At 45.9% G+C, this 14,785-nt stretch overlaps 1 protein-coding gene across 6 annotated transcripts in view; it reads left to right on the top strand.

Moving 5' to 3' along the window:
* Positions 1–14,785, top strand: part of ANKRD17 (ankyrin repeat domain 17) — a 191,630-nt gene that overhangs the window by 80,202 nt on the left and 96,643 nt on the right. For all 6 annotated transcript variants that reach the window (XM_088448357.1, XM_088448358.1, XM_088448356.1 and 3 more), the window contains exons 8-11: positions 1,944–2,181; positions 4,945–5,136; positions 9,613–9,722; positions 9,807–9,894. In XM_088448357.1, coding sequence (XP_088304483.1) covers positions 1,944–2,181; positions 4,945–5,136; positions 9,613–9,722; positions 9,807–9,894 — 628 coding nt within the window. The remainder of the gene's footprint in view (positions 1–1,943; positions 2,182–4,944; positions 5,137–9,612; positions 9,723–9,806; positions 9,895–14,785) is intronic.

The raw sequence follows: 14,785 nt of genomic DNA, 5'->3' as shown, positions 1-14,785 counted from the left end.
GAGAATTGGACAACTGTATACCCATCTTAACTTGTTACGAGAAAAATAAATTGCTTTGGTAAAAGCATGTGGAAAATGTGGTGACATTGCCTATCTAAATAAGCTGTGAGAAAAATGGGAAGAACTGAAGAAAAATGGGGGAAAAAAATGTCCAAATAAATGCACTACTGAAAAATATCCCTACAAGAGAAGTATTTATACTCTCCTCAGGGATCGCAAAATATGCGCTATAGGCTGCTGGGGACCCAATTTTTAAAACCTAGTGGCAGCCAATCTGTGTGCAGCCAATCATCGCCGGTGGCGTCCTCAACCAATAGCCATCGGCAGAGTTTCCTCTTCTAGTTCCTCTTCTTCTAGTTCCCGCCGCTCACCCAATCTCCAGGCAGCTCTGACTGCCAGGCTCCGCCCACTCCCCGGAAGAAACAGCAGCGCCTCCTGCCGATCACTGGCTTTATCTCTTCAGCCAATCGTAGCCCGCAGTGTCTTCCTACCCCTCTCTCAGCTCGCCAGCGCAGCGTGTCGTTCTGCTGGTCTTTCCTCCAGCTCAGGTCGGTTTCCAGCAGTGCCCCTGCATCCTCTACAGGACGCACTGACCCCAGTAGCCGCCGCCAGCAGCATTTACCTATGCCGCAGAGACTGACCTGACTCACCCAGTGCAGTGCTCCGCAAAGGTAAGCGTTGCTCTGTCACTGCCCCATGATGTGTGCTCTGTGTATGGGCAGCGAACCACCATGACACCCCATGCCTGCCTACACTCCCCTGCCTTGCATCTGTGCCCGGAGAGACGGTTAGGCTTTTGGCTGTGACCCTGTATGGTAGGGATGTGTGTCTCCTGTGCCTTAGAGCCTACCCCAGTACTGCCTGTCCCTAAGCACCTGCCTGCCCCAGCTACTATCCTTACCCCCTCCCCCCCCAGTACTGTTTCAGATGCTATCCTTGCCCCTCAGTACTGTCCTAGCTGCTATCTGCCTGCCCCTAACCCCCTCATTGCTCCAATGCTGCGCCAGCGGTTTTCTACCAATACCCCTAGCACTGTCTGCTCCTAGCTCCATCCTTGCCCCCCAGCGCTTTCCCAACTGCTGTCTGCACTTACCTCCTCCTTGCCCCCAGCACTGCCTGCCCTTACCCCCTACTTCTCCCTGCCTCTACCTCCAGCTCTACTCCAACTGCTACCTGCCCCCAGCATTGTAACATAATATGATGGGACCCAGAAAAAGAATAGGACCCCAATCTTTTAAAGCGAGGGGCCCCTGGGACCCACTAATTTTTTTTTTTTTATTTTTTTTTTTGGCTCCGCGCGATTGCTGCTTGCCTGTAAAGTTAAATTTCTGGTTAAACCATCTGCCTCATGCAAATTGCAAGTTATCATAGTTTTTCCATCGTGGCTTTGCTATACATGAAGGTTTCTTACAATAGTATAGTACCAGCTAGTTTAAGTACAGTCTTTTTCGATAATACTTGATGCAGAATTTCTGGTTACTGGTTTAATTATTTTAGTCAGTCTGCTCCTCTTGCTTTGCTAAACCATGTATTGAGGGAGAGCAATGGATGATTGTGTTTGAAAATGGACATATTTAGTGTTTGTGTCTTAGTAGATTTTTGGTATAGATCTATTGGCTTCGAGACAACCCATGGAACTCAAATTCTAGCAAAAATGTTATCCAGAAAACCTTTACATTGTCAATTTTAGAAAAAAACTGCTGTAATAAGAATGTAAAATGACTCTAGGCTGGTGGCTGTTTTTTTGTTTTCTATATTGCACTGATCCACAATCACTGATATATTTAGGTTCCATAATTTTGGTTATTTGCTTCAAGTTTTGTATGTTTGTGGTTATCACACAATGATCTTTGACATGTCCATGTTTTAAGTTTTCTTAAAAGGTGTAATACTCTGATGTATTATATTCTGCATGCTTTAATAATCTGTTTGTTTTTAAATAGGATGGCCATGTGGAGGTTGCACGGCTGCTTCTTGATAGTGGAGCCCAAGTGAATATGCCCGCTGACTCATTTGAGTCCCCACTGACTCTTGCAGCTTGTGGTGGCCATGTAGAGCTGGCAGCTTTACTCATAGAGCGAGGTGCTAACCTCGAAGAGGTAAATGATGAAGGCTACACACCTCTCATGGAAGCAGCACGGGAAGGACATGAAGAAATGGTTGCATTATTGCTTGGGCAAGGTAAGCCTTCATTGCTGGCTTTCCTTATTCTTAAATAAAAGATTTACCATTTGGGAAAAGTGAAACCCCTTTCATCCTATTGGGGGACCTAGCTACCTGGATGGTATGTAATCTGGTCCACTTTTATTCTCTTCCTCTGAAATCTGTACAGGTTTCGAAGCTCCTGCTGCTCAGTCCTCCCTACAACTGAATCTCCATTATTTAATGATGAAATTCTCATACAATCAAATGGATCACACTTTACATTACAAAAGAAAATTGTTATAATTGTTAACACAGCAAATTGCGTAATGTTTGGGAGGACAGTCTTCCCCAATTAAAAAATACAAATGGAATGAACACATATCCCAAAAGTGTTTTTTTTTTTTTTTTGTTTGTTTTCCTTCCAAATGGTCGACACTGATTTCTTGGTAGGCTTTCCAAAGCAGCCTTTAATGGAGGGAACATGGCTTCAGAATATGACTGCATTTAGGAAATACGCTCGAAGAGGCAGGCACCTTGGGCTCTCTGCTCAGATCCACCGGAATGCTCTTGAATTACTTATTTTGTGGATGCATTATCTCTACTGGATGGAACTGAAAGATCAGACTTGATCTCTAATGGTGCGTACACACTGGGCGATTAAAGTGGACGACTGAACGATATCGTTATCGTTCAGTCGTCCACTTTATCGTCCATTTTTAACACAAAAAAGATGAACGATGACGACGCGCGTTCCCGCGGGTCGTTCGTCATCATCGTTCATCGCGCTGACATGCAGGCCAACCTGACGACCTCGTCAGGTTGCTGCATGTCAGGGAATGGGTGAGAGAGCCCGGCGCTGAACGATATCGCTAATGGTATCGTTCAGCGGCTGTGCTCAATGTCATGAACGACATTGAGCACAGCCTGCCGGGGACACACTAGACGATATCGCTCAGGGAGCATATCGTCTAGTGTGTATGCACCTTAAACCTTTTTCTGAAGGTGGTCTGTCAGTTCTTTGAAGGCAAGATTTCATCCTGTAGAAATCTGGGCTCCCCATCTGTCCAACATTCAATTGTTCTAGCAAGCCCGATCTCCCGTTTAAAGTGACAAGAGGATGTGAGAGAGGCCTTCGCCCATGAGTGTGGGAGAGTAGGTTAAGGGCTGCTTGTATTAAAGACCTATCCTCTGTATGAATTATCCTCAATTCAGCTTTTACCTTAGAGGAAGACACCAAAGAAGAATATCCCTGTGATATTTTGGCCTTTGTAGGTCTTCTGGACTAAAGAGATTTTTAGCCATTTCTTTTCCAGCTAGGAAGAAACTTGCTTCAGGTCCTGTACCAACTATTCCGGTTTAGAGCCCAAAATGATTCAACCTGTGTTGGTGACCTAGATCCTGGAAAGCCATGTATCATGACCTCCTGAATTAGTGATTTATTTCCAGGATTAACTGGAGGGAAGCAGGGGGCAGAAATCATTAGGATGAGCTGTGTAATCTCGGCAATAGATTGACCTGTGTGTTTGCCCAGGCTGACTAAATCATCTTGGCTAAGTCTCAGCCATATGTATGGGGTTCTGTACAGTAGGTCAACACTCACTATGTCAACTGTGAGTATGTCAACATAAAGTTGGTGCTAGTATTCCAACACAGGTGTAATGCTACTTAGATAATTTTTACCGTATGGGGGTTAGAACTTTATACAAACCTGTAAGTGGCATGTTTAAAGCTCTAACACTTGCATGGTTAAAACACCATGTAGCATTAGACATGTGTTGGGATCCTGGCGCGGGCATTGTCATTAGTGAGTACACTGACATGACAATAGTGAATGTCAACCTGATGGTTGCACACTTGAGACACAGCGCAAGTAAAATACATTACAAAATTTCCATCCCCAAGCTTTGGACGGACTGCTGGGCCTGACTGCATGCAGCCTAGAACTACTTGCAAGGAGTAGTAGCAGAAGGCTAAACTGCTAAGCTGCGGCTCTGGGGAATGGTGAAGTGTCTGGTAAATCAGTGTCCCCTGGTCACAACTGTCAGTGGTAGCCCCTCCAGGTGTCATGGGAGTGAGTAAAGCTGGGTACACCCTGTACGATGTATTGTACGACATATAGTTCTGAAATGGATCGGAACAATATATCGTACATATTGTATAGCATGTACGCCTGATCCGTCATTCACGATTGTCGTTCAACTAATTGTCCCAGCTGCTGTCCTGCACGGCATGCAGCTATGTAGCGATACATTCATACTGTGTACGACGCATGCATTGCTTACTTGGGTCGCACAGTCATATGTTGTATTCCCAGCTTAAGGGCAGCAGCTGACCATAGCCTCTAGGCCTGCTCTTCAAACTGCTTTTTTACAGCAGTGGTGAGCAGAAAATTTAATTGTTTTTATCTGTTCTAAGTAACACTGTACTGCACAGCAACATCCTACTCCTTGTGTATTTAGTTATAAACTGAGATCCCTTTGGAAATTAAATATAGAGTGGTGTAGTTTCCCAATCTGCAGATTTAATTTTAATTTCCTACTTCCGGCCCAGTCCTCTATACCCTAGCAGTGCCCACCAATAAAAAAGACTAATTCCATTAACATTGCTTTAATTTAGTTCAGTGTGTGTGTGTGTGGCACCTACATCTGTCACAAATCCTGACTTACAATAAGTACCATTCTAAATAGGATGTTTCATTTGTTTTGAAGTTGTATCAAATGTGTGTTGCCCTCATTTTGCCTGATTTTGTTTTGATTGTTAAAATGTACTTTAACCCCACTCACATTTCTTGTTCTAAAGGAGCAAACATCAATGCTCAGACTGAGGAGACCCAAGAGACTGCACTCACGCTGGCCTGTTGTGGAGGTTTTTTGGAGGTCGCAGACTTCCTTATTAAGGCTGGAGCAGATATAGAACTAGGGTGCTCTACTCCCTTAATGGAAGCTGCACAAGAAGGTCATCTAGAGCTGGTCAAATATCTACTTGCAGCTGGTATGTATTATATTTGGAGTGTAGACTAGCTCCAGTGTAATGCTTTGGGTTGTAAAATAGATATTCATTATTTGGGACATAATTAAAAGAATTTAGTGTAGAATGGCATTTTTATGGACTGGCTTACCCTTCTGTTACATATAGTAGTATGTTACATAGTTTTTTTTTTTTTTATTTGCCACTTGTTTGGGCATATTGAAAACCAAAAAGCAATATATACAATCATGTCCTACTTTTCTATTGTTGAATCCCCTCATGCAGTAAGTGTACAGTGTAACTATAAATTAGTCTTCATATCCATGCCAACAGTGTAGCTTACGTTGTTTGCCTTGCTACTCAATAATTTCCCCTGTTCGTGTTACTCATTCTTGGGCGTTAAAATATTTGCACATTTTTCTTCAGGGTCCATAGGCTCCACAGGGAGACCTTGCGGTGTAGGTGATGGAACTGAATCCGTGCACCACGCAGTTAAAAGCTTTCAGCTCGCAGGATGCACTGGTCCACTATCCCTATACCCTGCCCCCGAGCCAGAGGCACCTCAGTTTCGTTGGTGCCTGGCCGGAGTCAGGTCACCATAACACGGGGCTGCTTAGGCAGTCCTTAAGCTTGTTATTTTTATTATTTAATTTTGTTTCATTCTTCAACAGAGCGCGCAGCAGCAGACTGTCCGTGGGATGTCTGCGCTGCAGCTCCGTCACCCCACCAGTGCCGCGAGTATGATCTGGGGCTCTCGGCAGGCTTACTGGGGGTTAGCACTAGCGAAGGCCTCCGGCAATGACCCAGACTACAGCCGGACACTAAGGGGACGGATAAGACGGGTCACCGAGAGCAGTGACTCGCGTATTAAGGCAGTCAATACCTCCGGTCTGAGTGTGGACGCAGGCTCTAGCCATTGCGATCCACTAGACCACCAGGGACATTCGGTGCGGTAACCAGCATCCCAGGGATTAACGATCAGCCAGGGGAGACTGCTTCCCCATTTCAGCGGCTCTTCCACTCAGCTCAGGGCGCCTTTCCTCTGAGATCTGGCTTCCCTGAGCTGTTCTCCTTGGCCACGCCCCCTCTGAGGTCTCCAGCGGCCATTTTCTTCATGGTGCAGTCGCAGCTCTCTCAGACCAGCTGGTAGAACACATTTCCTGAGGCTCATTGTAAATAATGGGGATCGCCCCCTGCCGTGAATTCTCATGTTACACGTTTAATAAAAAGTGTTTACACTACATATGCCTTCCATTTCTTCCTTAAAGGATCCTACAGATAGGAAGGTGGAAACTTGCCTGAAATCAATACTTTCAGGAGCTATTGCTCGTCCATCCATAGCTATCTCGTGGGTAGCTAAAGCTATAGAGAGCTGGGCCGATGCGCTTGAGGACTCCTTTCCCATGGAAGCTCCTGAGAATTAGGTGTCATTGGTTGGCTACATTAGGGATGCGGCTGAATAATATTAGTGAGGCTGCTCTGGATGCCAATCTACTGACCTCCAGGGTCTCGGCCGTGTCTGCTCACCGTTCCCTTTGGCTGCACTCTTGGAGTGTGGATGCTGATTCTAAGAAAGGCCTGCAAGCCTTACCATACAATGACAGCAGTTGAAGCCACCCTTCCAATCAACTTATTGGAACTTTGGGCTGTGTACAGGGCCCTAAAGTTGGCCAAACGCATAATTCACGGAAAAGCCGTGCAGGTTCAGTCCGTCAACGCCACCACGGTGGCTTACATCAACCATCAAGGAGGCACTCAAGTCGGGAAGCAATGACAGAAGTGTTTCACGCATTCTGACGTGCAGTGTCACCTATCAGCCATTTTGGCAGTGTTCATTCCGGGAGTTCTCAATTGGCAAGCTGACTTCCTCAGCCGTCACGACGTGAATCCAGGGGAATGGTCTCTTCACTAAGAGGTTTCAACTGCTAGTGGACAAATGGTTCTATGCCTTTGATACCTTCACCTCTCAGGATGCTTCCCCATTTGTCCACTAGCAGTTGAAACCTCTTGGCTTCCCGACACAATGGCTTCCCGACACAATCACAAATTACCAGTGTACAAGTCCAGAACAAGAGATGCTGAGGCAACCTTGGTGGACGCTCTGTCAGTGAAGTGGACCTTCCAGTTTGCGTACCTGTTTCCTCCAGTCTCCCTTCTTCCTCGAGTTCTTCGAATGTTCAAACAAGACGGAGGCACTGTCCTGCTGGTGGTTCCAGCTTGGCCCCGACATGTCATTGGTACTCAGCTCTTCGGAGTCTCTCCATCGACACTCCGTTCCTGCTGCCTCAACGTCCGGTCCTGTTGTCTCTTGAGACATCCCTCCTAAGGTCCAAAGAAGCCAGCTTCTTCTAGTATCTACAACAGAGTGTGGCATTCATATTTTCAGTGGTGCAGTCCCAGGAATTACGACCCCCAGGTGTTCTGGATCTCCTGAGACCTGGCCTTCCTTCAAGCTGGATTGGACCTCTGAAACCGTCTGGCCTCACTGAAAGCGCATGTCTCTGCTCTGTCAGTATGGTTCCAACGTAGATCCAGGGTGTCCTCCGGATTCAACTTTGTCCTCCAGTGGCTCCTTGGGATTTGGCAGTAGTTCTTCGGGCCCTCCAGGGTCCTCCATTTGAACCACTAGATTTTATAGAATTTAAGTGGTTAACAGCTAATACAATCGCCAGAAGAAAGTATCTGCCAGGAGAGTGTCAGAATTATGGGCGCTCTCCTTTCGCTCCCCCTTCCTGATATTTCACAGGCTGTGCTTCGCACTCTCCCTGAGTTCCTTCCTCAAGTTGTTTCTAGTTTCCACCTTAATGAGGAAATTATAGTCCCGGCCTTTCAATCACCAGATCTTTCGGCAGGTAAGGCCTCCTTGGATGTGGTCCTCGCCCTCAGGATTTATGTGGACCATACTAGTTCCCTTTGGAAATCAGACTGCTTATTTGTGCTCTATGGATTTCACAAGAAGGCAAACATTGGCTAGATGGTTTCTCGGAAGCTTACACACAGGCTGGCCTGCCTGTTACGGCTTATGTTAATGCTCATTCTACTTGGTCTGTGGGTCCTTCGTGGGCAGCTCGCCGTGGCGCCTTGGCTGTTCAACTTTGTAAGGAGGCCACGTGGTCTTCTGTCCAGACCTATAAAAGGTTCTATGCCTTTGATACCTTCACCTCTCAGGATGCTTCCTTTGGGCTCCAGATTATCCTCTCAGCGCAGGAGCATCCCCACCCCTAAAAGGACTGCTTTTGGTATGCCCCAAAGTCTCCCTGTGGAGCCTATGGACCCTGAAGAAGAAAATGAGTTATGGTAAGAACTTACCTTTGGACTTCGAAGAAGGAAAGTTAACAAAGGGTCCACAGGGCACCCGCCCTGACGCACCTTGCTTAATTTGGGCTATCTTGCTGGTCACCGGTTTCTCGTCTCCTAGTCTGAGTGTGTGCTTTTTGAGTGTACCAGTCTTCCTTCTCTCTTATCCTCCTCCGGCCTTTGGCTTATTACTAACCTGAGGTGCCTCTGGCGGGGTATAGGGAGACTGGACCAGTGCATCCTGGGAGCTGAAAGCTTTAACTGCGTGGTGCCCGGATTCAGTTCCATCACCTACACCCCAAGGTCTCCGTTTCATTTTAATTAATTTCAGGTTGCCCTTCTGTGTGTACCATAGCTAATTGATCTTGTTCATTCATTGAATTAGGAGTTATGCTCCATACTTAGTGTCAGTCATTACATGAAAAAGGCGGTATGCTGAAAGTATTCAGTGTATTCTTCCTTATCGCATGATAAGCATATCAAAATCTCACATAGCTGCTATGGAAGTTAATTAAGATATTACTGCAAAAGAGCAGGGGGGGGGGGCGGTGCTTAGGGTAGAGCAAGATTGGCCTCAAGGAGCTGCTGACTCTTTATTTAGTATACATATCTAATTTAAAAATAAAATTGTTCTCTCAGTGGGTCCGATTCAATTCGGCATGAGTTGAATAGCTTCGGGAAGTTGGTCCCAGAGCTATTGAAATCGACACGCTGTTTAGTCCGACTATTGCAAGTTAAAACTGAGAATGACGGTTCTTGCGATTTAACCTGTGTGTGTGTGTGTGTGTGTGTGTGTGTGTTCATGAGAACCGGTATTTTTCGACAACCGTGCGGGCCATGAGACTGTTAGCGCCATGTTAAGCCGGAAAACAGCCTCATGGCTGGTTCCCCTTGCTCCCTTAGGCGGGTGCGGGAAGAAATAATTTAGTCGACCTAACGCACTGAATTGAATAGTTCTGGTACCAACTTCCCGACGCTATCCAAAGCAGCCTTTAATGGAGGGAACATGGCTTCAGAATATGACTGCATATTGAATTGAATTGCCCATTTTCAAACTTTAGTTCACTCTTCAAGCACGCCAGTTCTCTGCTGAATTCATTTAGATGTTTGTATTGTTCTGCTAGGAGTATTAATTCTGTTTGATTGTAGTTATTTGACAATCTATATAGTCTTGAACACTATTTCATAATTTGCATTCTGCAGGAGCTAATGTGCATGCAACAACTGCAACAGGTGATACAGCTCTAACGTATGCATGTGAAAATGGGCATACTGATGTGGCAGATGTGCTGCTTCAAGCTGGTGCAGACTTGGTGAGCTAATAATTCTCCAGAGAATCATTTTAATTAGATTTAAGTTAAGTTCTACAAAACATTGAGTTTTTTTTTATTTTGAAGGAACATGAGTCTGAAGGAGGGAGAACCCCTTTGATGAAAGCTGCAAGAGCTGGTCATGTCTGTACTGTTCAGTTCCTCATTAGTAAAGGTATGTTTACATGGTTGAGCTAATCTGATACTACATTTAGTACGCCATGACAGAATTACCACAAGTGAATTTCTTTTATCCAGTGGGTGGCACTGGAACTACCTTGGCGTATAGAGTACCCTGGGATTATGGTACTTTCAATTTTTTTTCTTCCAAAATCTCAAACTCCACCCCCTCTATACTCCAGAGGAACAGCTGGAAGCCTGTTTTTTTTACGTTTTTGCTGGAGCTGGGCGTACTTTGAATGCCTGCTGCTTGCAGCCACTATTTTAAGTCTATTTTATTATTTTACTTTATTTTCAGAACAAATCTCAACTCCACTCTGCTAGTGCCTGCACAGCTGTGGTGGCTGCAGGGTGCCTGGAGAAGGCAGTGCTGAGACCGGTGGCCCTGATAGGAGGTTCCTATCCAGCGCCACGTACTGGGCAGGCTTGCCATACAAAGGCAAGCCAGCCAAAAGTCACGCAGCAAACTTGCTCTAAATGTGGGACTGTTTTTGCATTTTATGGCATATGCATTGCAACTTGCTCTGACATGTTTATCTGCACTGCAGCTGTCCAACAGATCTCCTCTTATCGCTCCTGTTAGGGCTGTGCCTTGGAAGATACATTGGTAATATATTTTACTGATTCCAGATGGACAGTCAGGGCTGATGCTTTGTGCAGCCTGAGAAGTGGGGATCTAGTAAAGACCGTAAACCATTAAGGAGTGGGGGTATGTTAGGTGTTTGACCTGGTACATGTGGAGCAGAGCTGACCTAGTATTTGTGAAGCAGAGCTTGTCTGTCCTATCTGAGGGGCGAAGTGGGGTCTTTCCCTTTGCTTCTCTGGGATTCAAAGATGTGGCAGTTCGGCGCCATTTCCTCACTGCCACATCGCCAGAAGACCCAGTTTGCCACTAGGCCTGGTGAAGTTGGTGTATGATCCTGACTAATCTCATCTGTCCAATTTAGAATGATGTGATATGTCTCTGCAGAGCTGGACTCCTAAGAGTTCTCCCAAGCAGTTGGTGAGATGACTGATAACTCAGACTGGTGGTCTTAGGCGCCGGACGAAAGCAGGGTAATTCTAGGTGGAGGACCCTGTAGTAACATCTCTAGGATCCAATCAGACTATGCCATATTAGTACCTCTTTGGCTTCTCAGAGGGGGTTTATGGGTTATCTGGTTGGGTGAGTCCTGTAATTTCAACATGTGGGTGGAGCTTCATGTCAGTGGACTAGTTAATTCGCCAGATATTTTCCTGAAGTTTTGCAGACCGATGAGTTCAGTATGGTGGTATCTCTGCTGATCCACGCAGTGGAGCTCTTCTGTTCCAGAACTAGCATGTCCTCACGCTGGCACAATCATGGTCTGTACTCCTGAGGTGTATTTACACTTCTCGGTGGGTTGTGGGTTTAAATGTTGTTCGACACTAGCTTTACAGTTTTACCTGAAACAAGCCGAGATGTGTCCGCTTACAAAAGCCTAGAACATTGCATAGAGTTATGACTTTACAAAGCAGTGTTCTTATTTATCCTTTATGCTGCCTTAAGTAGGCTTTGTCTTACTACAGTTTAGCAGTTCTATTTTCTTTCATAGTATGTGTGTAAATGGCTTTAAAGGCCTAGTCGCAATTAATTTCTATCAGTATGTTTCATAAATTCTACCATTATATACACTAGCAATGGTTATCCAAACTATAATTCATTCAAATTATGCCATAGTTTCCATTAGAATAGTTTTCAGAATATCATAAATAATGAAATGCTTCACAGTACGAAGCCTTTTAACAGTGCTACATAACCTATATTCTTTACAGTGCAAAATGTTTCAGTTTAATCTATAAAAATGTTTCTTCTTCAGGGTCCATAGGGATACCATGGGGTAATGTGGTTGGAGAAATCCAGGCACCAAATAGTTGAAGCTTTCAGCTCCCAGGGTGCCTTGGGTCCTCCTCCATATATACCCCTCCTCCAACCACAGGCGTTCAGTTGTTCAATTGGTGCGGCAGGTTTCAGACGCACTTTTGTAAACTGGACTGCTCAGGCAGTCCTAAGCTTTTATTTATACTGAGCGTCTGAATTAAGACTCGTGTACTGCTACTACCTCTGCCGGGCCGCAACACCAGTAACAGGGCTGGTGATGTCGGCGGGTCTCTGCTGAGCTTGCTAGCAGCAATGCTGGGACACGGGCTGCAACCGGACACACGGAGAAGTCAGGTAAGGCGATTCCTCGCTTACGGGAGAATCGTGCGCGGCAGTATTTCTGCTTCAGTCAGGGCCCGGAGCGTCCACGTCCTCACTAGACCACCAGGTCCTTATCGTCTGATGCCGGGGATCGGCAGCAGACACTTCTGCCACGAGGCCAGCGTACCCGGCCGGTTCATGCAGCTTAGGGGAGGTAGGTGCACCTCCCCCAACCGAGACACAGTCCCTTCAAAGGTTTTTGCGTGTCTGGGTCGATCCTCCTACCCACCTCATGTATATGAAACGCTCACAGTCCACGATCAGTGCGCTACTGTAGCTGTTGATCTCAGGAGGTTTTGGGTCAGTCTCCCTGTGCACCTCTCCCATGGGCCAGTTATATAGTGCTCTATATCCTACCAAGCATTGTGTTTTGAGTAGTTGATTCAGAGTCCAGTGCAACTAAATTTGCATGTGCATTGTATGTGACTGTTTCAGGAGGGGGAGCCCCCTGTGCTGGTTTAATGTAAAGCCTGATTGGTGGGCTTGTCCTCCCAGGACTTTATAATGGATGATTTGTGTGCTGTCTGTTATAAAGAACCACCTCACCAGTCCATATACCAGTCCCTGTACAAGAGCCATCTTGGGTGTCCTCCTTGTCTCAGGTTATGAAGCTGTTTGTGGATTGTATGGCTACTCCCATACTACCTCTTTGTATGGGGTACCCACAGCATGCTATGTTTGCACCTCCTATACATCCTTCCTCGATGGATGCTTATGCCCACTCAAGTCAGAGTATGGCTCAGTCATCTTACAAGCAGACCGGTAGTTACTAAGGCGCCTAAGCGAAAGTTTTCTCTTTATCGGTCTGTTCAGCATATGGATTCAGATTTAGCATAAGTGGAATCAGATGATGCGCAGGGTTCTTCTCCAGGGTCTAGCTCATGAGAGGAGGACCATCTATCCACAGTGGATGTTCCTTCTTTGGTGAGGGCGATTAAATCAATCCTAGATATTCAGGATGATGAGCCAGCCCCTAGTAATAATGCTCCAGTTTTTAAACACCAGAAGATGGCCAAAATGGAGTTTATTAAATCCGAGCAGCTCACTGAGCTTATGGAAGAGGCATGGGGTAACCTGGATAAACTGTTTTATGTGAATAAAAGATGAACATTGTTGTATCCTTTCCCAGTTTCTGAATGTACTAAGTGGGAGGTACCGCTTAATGTGGATGCTCACGTGACACACTTAGTCAGCAATGCTAACTTGCCTATTCCGTCAGCATCTTATCATAAGGGTTCTACAGATGGGAAACCTGAAACCTGTCTCAAGCCAATATTTTCATCAGGAGCTGTACAGCTATGGCTGGAGCCTGGGTAGCCAAAGCTGTTGAAGAATGGATGGGGGCATTGGAAGACTCTCTACCAGATGCTACCAGAGAACAGATAATATATATCTCCCACATACAGGAAGTGGCCTCCTATTTGGGAGGAGCTGCAGTAGATGCTAGCATTTTAGCTTCTAAAGCATCAGCAGCTTCAGTAGTGCCACACAGGGTCCTTTGGTTAAGATCCTGGAAAGCTGATACAGGATCAAAGAAGGCTCTGGAAACCTTACCTGTCTATGGAAATATACTTTTTGGAGCAGAGTTAGATAAGATAACAGCTATTCTGGCTGCTTCAAAGTCTGCAGGTGTGCCATCTACGGGTACAATAAAATCTAGGCAGTTTTCTTTTCGGTCCTCATGGACGAGCAAAGGAACAATCTTCCTCCAAGCCGTCTAGTGACAAACGAAGAGGTCTGGCCCGGCCAGACGTCCAGCTTCTAAGCCGTACGACAAATGCTCGGCTTGGTAGACTGGCCTCTTCCTGGTGGATCCCAGGGTGGGGGAGGCCGACCTCTTATTCAGTTTGCGGATTACTGGCATCAAATAGATGCCTGGGCCTGAGAAGTGGTCTTTCAGGGGTGTGCGATCACTTTTCGGAGGCAACCTCCCTAGAAGTGTTTTTGCACAGATCATCCATCAGGTGCAGTCAAGGTCTTGGCCCTTCAGGAGGCCATTCACTCTCTGCTGCAGGCAGGGGTAATAATCCCAGTTCCTGTATTGCAACAGGGAAGGGGTAATTATTGCAATCTATTTTTGGTACAGAAACCAAATTGGTCTCATCGCCCTATTCTAAATCTAAAAACCCTCAACGGGTTTATCAATGTACCCACATTCCGTATGGAAACTCTCCTGTCAATTGTTTTGGCAATGGAGTTTGGGGATTTTATGGTTTCCCTGGACATTCAGGATGCGTATCTGCATGTTCCTATTACTCCATCCCACCAACAATTTCTACAGTTTGCTATCCTACAACAACATTACCAATTTCAGGCACTGCTCTTTGGCCTATCAGCAGCCACCTGGGTGTTTAACAAGATAATAGCAGTCATGACTGCCTATCTCAGGCATCAGGGAATCCGAATACTACCATATCTGGACGATCTTCTGATACTGGCGCAAACTCCAGTTGTTTTACAACAGCATCTTCAACTGACCATAGCCTGCCTACAAAAGTACGGCTGGATCATCAATTGGAAGAAATCCTCTTTCTCCAACACAGCAGATGGTACATCTGGGAACACTTCTGGACAAGATTGCGGCCCTATCATTGCGAGTACACATGCTGTTATGCAAGCGAAGGGTATCCTTTCTATCAGCGATGCAGGTTCCGGGATCAATGGT

This window comes from Taudactylus pleione, unplaced genomic scaffold (genome assembly GCF_031769625.1).
Source record: "Taudactylus pleione unplaced genomic scaffold, aTauple2 ptg000454l, whole genome shotgun sequence".
Lineage (NCBI taxonomy): Eukaryota > Metazoa > Chordata > Amphibia > Anura > Myobatrachidae > Taudactylus > Taudactylus pleione.
The sequence above is the reverse complement of the archived record's forward strand: the minus strand, read 5'-3'. Positions and strand labels throughout refer to the sequence as shown.